Raw genomic sequence first — 9815 nt, 5'->3', positions numbered from 1 at the left:
TTAGTTGATACAAATTATAGTCTTTATCATCTCTATTCACCCATTCTTTGGATAATCCGTGGTAGTTCTTCTTTTTATGACCTTCTAGTTAAAAAAAATTGTGGACACTTAAAAATATATACAAAAGGAAAAAGACTTGTATAATGAAGCCCGATGTATCCTTAGGCCTGCTTCAACATTATCAAGAAAAAACCAAGTTTTTCTTACTTCCACCTTCACTTTTTTTTTTGTCTTTAGTATTGTTTTAAGATATCACCTCACTGATTTTATCTAACACTCAGAAAACACTAAAAATCCCTAATTGTGTCCAAAGTGTTATTTTATCGTTGATTCATTGTCTCACTTTTGGTGATACAATTGGTTGAGGTAAAAGTAACATCAGCCTGACTCTTCCATTATAAAGCTCCTCATCAACTATTCCCCTAATAGTATTCACAGTTATCCATGATTTTCGCCCAGGTCCATTATTTCAATAAGGGATGTTTGGTGATTTCCTAATTCCATCATTCCTTCTATGTTCATTAGCTGGAATTCTTCTATAATGTTTTAGAGGGGAAACTCCTTTGTATTTCTCCTTTACTCACATATACTAGCCCCACATTCACAGTACTTCTGAAACCAGTGGTGTGGATTTTCTCCCCACACTAATTCTCTGACACCAGCTGGATATCCTATCATTCAGTTCATGTCTAGGACACCCTACCTGGAATTAGCATCAGGTCCCACAGGCTAAGGGCTCAGTCTCCCAAGAATCCCTCACGTCCGACAGTAATTGCAGTCTTACTTCTTTTTTTTTTTTTTTTTAAGAATTTTTATTTATTTATTTGACAGACAGAGATCACAAGTAGGCAGAGAGGCAGGCAGAGAAAGAGGGGGAAGCAGGCTCCCTGCTGAGCAGAGAGCCCGATGCGGGGCTCGATCCCAAGACCCTGAGATCATGACCTGAGCCGAAGGCAGCGGCTTAACCCACTGAGCCACCCAGGCGCCCCTGCAGTCTTACTTCTTATGGTGTTTCCTGTACTTCTTACGGAATGGCTGCTAATTGAGGTTCTAATGACCTCCTCCTCGGGTCTGATACTATGCTAGAGTGATTCGCAGGGGTCAGGGAAACACTAAGTTTTTCACTAGTTTATTGTAAGAGGATACGATGAAAGAAATATGAGAACCTCAGCTGGGAGAGATGCATAGGGCAGGGTATGGGGGAGCGACACCGACAGAGCTTACTGCCCTCTGTGGCTGCACCTCCCTCCCAGGGCCTCCATGTCGTTCAGCACCCGGGCAGCTCTCAGAATTGGTAATTCAGGGATTTTTACAGGGGCTCCATTATGTAGACATGATTAATCATTAATTCAATTGCTAGGCCTTCTCCGTTTCTAGGAGGATGGGAGGTGAGGCTGAACGTTCGAAGCTTCTGATCATGACATGGTCTTGCTGGTGACCAGAGGTATCTAGGAACTCATCAAGTTTGCCTCATTAAAACAAAAGATACTCTTATCACTCAAGATTTCAAGGGATTTAGGAGCTAGTGCTCTTATCACTTTGGGGATTAGAAGGCTTTTAGAAGCCTTATACCAGAAACCAGGGTCAGACATCAGTGTATTTATTTTTAATTTTTTTCACAAAGGATGCATAGGATTTGGATAGTAAGCAAATTTGTTTTGTTCCTTTTCTCAAATGGAAAAAGTTAAGTGCCTCACTGTTAATTATAATACTGCTGTTTTAAAAAAAAAAGATTTTATTTATTTATTTGACAAGGAAAGAGAGATCACAAGTAGACAGAGAGGCAGGCAGAGAGAGAGAGGGGGAGGCAGGCTCCCTGCCGAGCAGAGAGCCCAATGTGGGGCTCGATCCCAGGATCCTGAGATCATGACTTAAGCCAAAGGCAGAGGCTTAACCCACTGAGCCACTCAGGCGTCCCATGATATTGCTGTTTTGGTTTTTTTTTTTTTTTTAAGTTTTAAAAATCCCTTTATCAGATTTAGAAAGCTTTCCTTTACGCTTAGTTTGCAGAGAGCTTTCTATCGTGAAATGATTTTCATTTTATTAAATGCCCTTTTTTTGCATCTTTGGGAATGATACAAGTTTTCCTCTTTGTTAATAGGATGAAGTTTTTTCCATTTCTTTAAGAAACTTTTGTTGGTTTGGGTTGTTCAGGAAGCAGATGCCTGAAAGGGATTAGACACACGAGATATTCGTTGGGAGAAATGACTCTAAAGGCCAAGGGGTGGGAAGAGCGATATGCAGGTGCGGTACCAGTGAAAGGAGAGGGCAAAGGAGGACTGGGAAGGAAGAGAGTCAAACGGCAACAGAGTGTTAAGAAGGTTTTCCTCAGGCCACTGGGAAGATGTCGTGTACAGCCACCTGTCTGAAGTATTCGGAGCCTGGATTTCCTGGCCTTTCTGAGTCACTGGCTGAGAGCATGCGGGGCTGTGGGGGGCGGTACATGACTTCACTGTGATCCGGAGGGCTCAGAGCTGGAGTGTGGGTCAACCGCAACCCCACAGCAGGAGCTCTGTATGGTTCTCACCTCCACAGCCACAGCTGTGGACGGACTTGCCCTGTAACCCAAACTGGGAAAGTTCTATCAAGTATGTAGAAACTGCACATACGGGGAGGTCTGAATCATACCAGATCAGCCACCAAGACTTGCTGAAGTAATACCTCAGAATGAGGGAAAGTTAGACTGAACAGTGGAGGCGGGAAAGAGTGAAAATCAGCTACGTCCCCAAAGACTAACCTCGGTAAGGGAATACCTCACCAGTATCTTTTTTCTAAATTTCTTTTAAACAAGACTGTGGAAAAGCTGCTCCCCTCACGCGTGTGAAGAAGCAGATCTGTGTGGCGCAAGAAGTGGACTGTCGCCTCTTACAACGCACCATTCTTCCCTCAGACCTTTTGTAAATGTAAACGTACTAGAAACGTACTCTAAAAATAAAGAAATTTGTGGGAGGAGGATCTACATAGAACCTAGAACCTAGAAACCATAAAATAAAAGATGAATGAATTCAACTGTATAAAGTAAATTCTGCAAGGAAAAAAAAATTCATATGAAGTTAAATGTCAGAAGACAAACAGAAAACAACAGGAACTCATATCACAATGTCCTGAACTCTTTTTTTTTTTTTTTAAAAGAGTTCTTTTTTAAAAATTTTATTTATTTATTTGACAGAGAGAGATAACAAGTAGGCAGAGAGAGGGTGAAGCAGACTCCTTGCTGGGCAGACAGTCCTATGTGGGGCTCAATCCCAGGACCCAGAGATCATGACCTGAGCTGAAGGCAGAGGCTTAACCCAGTGAGCCACCCAGGTGCCCTGTCCTGAACTCTTTAATATATATGGAAAACTCCTATATCGATAGGAAAAACACCCATAGTACCATCGTTGATAGATACTGACCAGAAAACTCCAAAATCTCAATGGCTTAAGCCACAAAAGTTTATTTCTCATCTGTTTTGTGTCCATGATGGGTCTGGTGGGGACTTTTTCAGGTTGCCCCCACTGTAGGGCTTAACGGTGATAAGGAGCTATCTCCTAGTTGTGGTGGAAGGAAAGTAACTCCGCTTGCACTGGCAATTAAATAAGGGCCTGAAATTGATATTCAACAATTCGTCTCACATCATTGTCTAGAACTAATCCCATGGTCCTGCCTCAGCCCAAGCGGATGGACTGTGCCATACTGTGTGTGCCTGGAAAGAGGACAGGGCCCCACACAGGTAAGCAGCACTAAGCCTCTCCCATCACACCGCCTGAGAGTCTATGAATTATTTGGTTTCTCAACTGAAGGTCTTGTCAGAGAAAGACGATGGCATATTTCATTACATTTCACATGCTGGTGATTAAAAAAGTAAAAAATTCCTTTTTTTCCAAAATTGGTTGTGACATCATTCTGATCAACAGAGTGAATCTGGGGATCTGTCAGATAGATGAGCCCTTTTCCATTACCAGTCACCCAACCTAAAAAAGAAATACATATGTCTGAGAATCAAATCCTTTATAAAGGTCAGTAAAGTATTTCAGAAAAATAAAATGTATTTATTTAGAGAGATACTTTAAAAACTTGGTTATACTGAAGTTTATGTTTAATAAGTTTCTGTTAAGGGATTTGGTATTGTGTATTCCAATTACTGGTTTAAGAAGGGAAACTGAACATTGGACAATTAAATTTGTCAAATATGACATACCTAGACCACCAATTTTCAAGGAATTAGAGAGCAAAAAATTGCACTTACTTTAATTATGGAGATAACAATATATTGAACATTTCATGATTCATAAGTTGCTTTATTGCTTAACCCATTAAGTCATCTGTTCATTTAGCAAGTATTTATTGAGCATACACACTATACAAGACACTGTTTTGAGTACTGGGGATTAAGCAATAAGTAAAAAATCGCTATACTCATTGAGCTAACATTCTGGCGAAGTGGGACAGATTAATAAGCAATATAAATAAGTAAAATACATAATATGACAGAGAGTGATGATAAATGCTATGGAAGGGGGATAGAGAAAATCTTAGAGAATGGCCATAGAATCATTACTAAAAACAGTTATCAGAAACCTCATTTATCATTTAAATGAAGAGTATTGGTTAATAATTCCGGTAAATAAAATACTAGATAAACTGAAATAAAATTAAAATATAAATGCAGAGATTTTTTTTTAAAGTCAGATTCAAATGCACAACTTTCTATTTCATAATGACCCCATTATGAAACCTAATGTCACACTTGTAATAAAGGGCTGAAGAAAAGAGCGAGTGGAAAGTCTTTCCACATATTAAAGCATGCAATATTTAAAAACCTACATCATTCAAATATACTTAAATGAAATAAAAAAAAAGGATTTGCTCTAGAGTTGAGCCCAGCAGAATGTGAGCCAGATCTCACGGATTTTGTGACACTTTAGACCCTTGTAGACGCTTTAGATGTTTTTTCCAGACATCATTTGCTACATGCAGTAAAATCAATTAATTGAATTATAAATAGCGGCCTATTTAGGCCCTGAACAGTCTATTAAATTAAATAATGACTGGAAGAGCTAGTTACAAGACCTCAGGTTTACATATGAATAACACTAAAAATATAAAAATCCCAATTTCACATACCTTGTAAATCGACTACAACATCTTTATGATTAGAATACTCATAGGAAAAATGGCCATAAGCCAATCCATATTCTGTGGCTTTGTATTCTGTTTTAACCACTTTTGTGTTATTTGATAGCTTCACAAATTCTCCCAGTATGTAAGGTTCCACACTGATACATCCCTTTATTGTCTTGCCTTCCAAAATCTGAAAAGTAGAAATCGGAGACCATAATGACTAGGAAGGCCACAGGCTTTGGGCTTGGGTAGATCTCACTTTGAACCTAGACTTTGCCGCTTAGGAACTCTGTTATTTCCAGAGGTTTTGGTCTGCTCATCGGTAAAGCAGATACTGTAATAATAATCACCTTTATAGCATTGTTAAAAAAAAAATTAAATGAGAAAAATGCATGTAAAGTGCCTAACATTTTATGTGGCATATAATGGAACCTAAAATAATTTTTATTCTTTTATTAAAATACTCACATAAAAATGAGGCCATGAAGTGACCTACTGTAGGGAACTAGCTTGTCATGGAGATAAATCATGGCCTGGAATGTTGGGCTGGAAGAGCAGTTCAAACATTTGTGGGTATAATCTCTTTTGTCAAGTTGTTTCAAAGGTTAGAGTTGATGTGTTAAATGCCTGGCATAGTGCTTGACATAAAGAAAGTGAAAAATGGATGGTAGCTGTAATTGGTAGTAACAAAATGTGGGTCAAAAAATGTCTTTGGCCAATGTAAAAAAAAAAAAAAACCTCTTTAGGTATGAATGAGCCAAGGATCCAACATATTTGGAAAGGTAGGATATTCTTAACCCAAATAAGAGAAAAGTCAGTGGAGATGGATGGTTGTCTTTCTATATTTAAAGAGATAGCTTAGTGAAAACAGATTGGGCTCAATGACCCCAGAAAGTGGAGTTGCAAATCATAGGTAGCAATCAGACAAAGACACCTTTGGGTTAGATCTAAGAACTTCCTAACAAGTAGAATTGTTTGAAAGTGAAAAGGGAATAATTATTTTTCCTTACTAAAGTGTTTAAACTATGACTTGGTAATTCCTTGGCTGCCAGGGGTGGGGACTAACAGATGTAAAACAGTGAATTCATGCATCAGGTTGTTGAGGGGATAATTTGTACTCCGTATCATCTTTAGGGTCCTTCCTCTCTCTTTGAAAGTACAGCCAGTACACAAAGAAGGGATACTAAAAAAGCTCATTCGACCATGTGGGACCAGATACCAGACTTAACAGGGTGACTTGGAAGATCCAAATTATGTATTCAGGGTCTAGAAGGTCATAGTTCTTACACATCTCCCTAAGTAGATGAAGAAGATGAAGCAGTTGAGGGAGTCTGGTAACTGAGTTTATTAGACGTTACCAAATATGTACGTATAGACCTGTTGAACGAAACACTTGCCCTCTTTAATCTTACCAGTAATATTGTGGATGGGATATAGAATATCTGTGTTGGAATCTTTTGTTCATGAAGTCTCTTGTTAAATTCTGTCACGTAGTGCTGTGCGGTCATTTGCCGTTCCACATCAGTGAAGTGGTGCCACAGCCCCTTCTGCTCCTTATACTCTTTCCCAACATATCTATGACCAGAGGAAGAAACCATACAAAAGAAATGCAAGAGTGATCTTATCACAGAGGAAGAGAGCAGAGACGAAAGGAGAGATGCAAAAATTCTTGAAAGACATTACTCTTTCTCTACCTTGGACAGTCAATATTAACTATCCTTTCTTATTTCATGACTCAAATAATTCTGTAAGAGCCTCCTGAACATGAGAACATAATTCACGTTGGCTGATGGTGATGGCTAATGTTATGTGCTATCTTGACTTGGCCATAGGGTGCCCTGATATTTGATCAACCATAATTCTGGCTGTTTTGGTGAGGTTGTTTTGGGATAAATTTCACACTTAAATCAACAGACTAAGTAAAGCAGATTGCTCTGCCTCATGTGGATGGGCCTAATCTAATCAGTTGAAGGACAAAAAAATAGAATGAAAAGAATGACCTTCTCCCAAGTGAAGAGAATTCCGCCTGTCACACTGCCTTTGAGCTGGGACACTGGTCTTTTCCTGCCTTTGGACTTGAACTGAAACATCAGCTCTTCCTGGTCTTGAGCCTGCTGGCCTTTGACCTGGAACTACACCATTAGCTCTCCTGGGTCTCCAGCTGGCCAACTGCAGAGCTTGAGGTTTCCTGGCCTCTATCAATACGCAAGCCAAATCCTGACAATAACTCTCTGTCTATATGTGTATATATATATTCTTGGTTTTGTTTTCCTGAAGAACACTTTCTGATACACTGCCCCAGGACGATGGTGATTATAGAGCAAGTGTCCAGTTACTGTAGCAGTTGGCCATCCCCCCATGGTGAGTCTATGGAGCCAGGATGGACACTGGGAAGTGCAGGCTCTGCAATCAGATCTGTTACTACCTGCACCGTGGCCTTAAACAGGTCGGTTAATCAATCTGAAGTCTTCCTCTATCCCTTTCTTTTGTGATTACTTCCTCTGTACAAATACTTGTTTCCATCATCACCTGTTAGGTGTGTAGTCCTGTGCTAGTCCTGAACGTTTTGAAGAAAGTGTGACATAGGATTTGTATATTTCAAGGCCTTATGCATAGCTGGAGACAACATATGAGGGCAGTAAATGATTAAGTGTTGAAAGGAGCAAAGCAGTAACTATCACACTTTACTGGAGTTTATACTTGCTATAAGCCAGTGTGAATTTATGAGGAATTTGCATGTGTCCAGAGTGACCTCCAAAAATCAAAGAGAATTGTCAGAGTTATAGACCTCAACTAGAGAAAATACTCTCCAGAAATTACTGAGTCCACCACCAAAAAAAATGAAATCTTACCATTTATAACGATGTGGATGGCACTAGAGGGTATTACACTAAGCGAAATAAGTCAATCAGAGGGAGACAATTATCATATGATCTCACTGATATGAGGAATTTGAGAAACAAGACAGGATCATAGGGGAAGGGACGGAAAAATGAAACAAGATGAAACCAGAGAAGGAGACAAACCATAAGAGACTCTTAATCTCAGGAAACAAACTGAGGGCTGCTGGAGGGGAGGGGAGTAGGAGGGATGGGGTGGCTGGGTGATGGACATTGGGGAGGGTACGTGCTATGGTGAGTGCTCTGAATTGTGTAAGACTGATGAATCACAGATCTGTACCACTGAAACAAATAATACATTATATGTTAACAACAAAAAAAATTACTGAGTCCAATAGGATTATGAAATCCAAGTTGGCTGAAGCTTTGGCCATTCAGACCCCTGGGGTTCAGAAGGGAAATCTGAGGGGCACCTGGGTTGCTCAGTTGGTTAAGTGTCCAACTCTTAATTTTGGCTCATGTCGTGATCTCAGGGTCCTGAGATCAAGCCTGGTGATGGGCTCTGCACTCAATGCAGAATCAACTCGAGATATTCTCTCTCCCTCTTCCTCTGCCCTTTCCCCTGCTCACACACTCTCTCGAAAATAAATAAAATCTTAAAAAAAAAAAAAAAAAAGACAACCAGACAGTGGAGGCTGCAGAGGAGGAACCTTTAAGGCACCAGAAAGCAGCCAGCAGAGGAGCAGCTGCTGTAACAGGGGTAATCCAGCGTTTCTGCTATGGACAGACTGGTCGCTCCACTTGCAGTAGCTTTGAATCCGTTCAGAACTTTGAGCAAACCGTGGTGCTGGAACCGTTCCCAAACATTCTGTCAGAGGACCTCCAGCCCTAAGTACAGGATCATCAATCTGGGGACAGAGGTCCATTCTTTCTGGCATCTTTTGCCATTTTGTTAGGATCATTTTCATTTGTTAGCAGTAAACTCTTTTTTTTTTTGACAGCTTTTAAGATAATTTCTTTATCCTTGGTGTTCTAAAGTTTCACTGCTATGTAGCTAGAAGTAGATTTATGATTGCCTGCCTGCCTTCCTTCCTAGTTTCTTCCCTCCTTTTCTATCTTATTTAGGATTTACTATGACTCCTGTATTTGAAGATTAATGTGTTTTGGCAATTCTGGGAAATTATCAGGTAGTATCTATTTAAATAGCAATTCTTTTCTATTTGATCTGTTATCTTTTTCGGATCAGATATTTGTTGGATCCTCTCTTTTCATCTTTCACATTTCTTATTCTCTCTTTCATTTCCCATTTCAGATCGTCTATGACACATCCTGCTGTATTAATTTCTTAGGGCTACTATAACCAAGAGCCATAAATTGAGTGACTTAAACAACAGAAATGGATTCTCTCACAGTTCTGGAGCCTGGAAGTCCCAGAACAAGACGTTGGCAGGGCCATGTTCCCTCTGAAGCCACTAGAGAAGGATGTTCTCCAGTCCTCCCTCCTGGCTTCTGGTGGTTTCTGCTCTGTGGCAACATAACTACAATCTGACATGCATTCTCCTTGTGCAGGTCTAGCTCCAAATTTCCTTTTTATAAGAATACCAGTCAGAGTGGATGAGTGGCCCACCCTATTCCAAAATGACCTCATCTTATCTAATTATATCTGCAATGACTCTCTTTCAATAAGATCACAGTCTGAATTTGAGGTTGGAGGTACAGAGCTGTTAAAAAACTCATTCAACCCATAACAAATGGGTTCATCGCTTGGATGTGTGATGTGGGGCAAGTTTCTTAACATCTCTATGCCTCAGTTCCCTCATCTGTAAAATGGTGATAATAATTTTTGTCTCATAGTGTTTTGTGATGATCAAT

The 9815-nt window shown here is 39.9% G+C and overlaps 1 protein-coding gene across 7 annotated transcripts in view; it reads right to left on the bottom strand.

Moving 5' to 3' along the window:
- Positions 1–3241: 3241 nt before the first annotated feature.
- The window catches only part of ALPK1 (alpha kinase 1), a 119894-nt gene continuing 113320 nt past the window's right edge, over positions 3242–9815 (bottom strand). For 6 of the 7 annotated variants that reach the window (XM_032333160.1, XM_032333158.1, XM_032333162.1 and 3 more), the window contains 3 exons: positions 6516–6678; positions 5107–5293; positions 3242–3953 (listed from right to left, as the gene is read on the bottom strand). In XM_032333160.1, coding sequence (XP_032189051.1) covers positions 3754–3953; positions 5107–5293; positions 6516–6678 — 550 coding nt within the window. In that variant the 3' untranslated portion in view covers positions 3242–3753. Of the gene's footprint in view, positions 3954–5106; positions 5294–6515; positions 6679–9815 lie in introns of those variants that run through there. The other variant, XM_032333165.1, reaches the window with a different exon arrangement.

This window comes from Mustela erminea, chromosome 2 (assembly GCF_009829155.1).
Source record: "Mustela erminea isolate mMusErm1 chromosome 2, mMusErm1.Pri, whole genome shotgun sequence".
NCBI lineage: Eukaryota > Metazoa > Chordata > Mammalia > Carnivora > Mustelidae > Mustela > Mustela erminea.
This window is presented reverse-complemented; position numbering and strand designations above follow the sequence as displayed.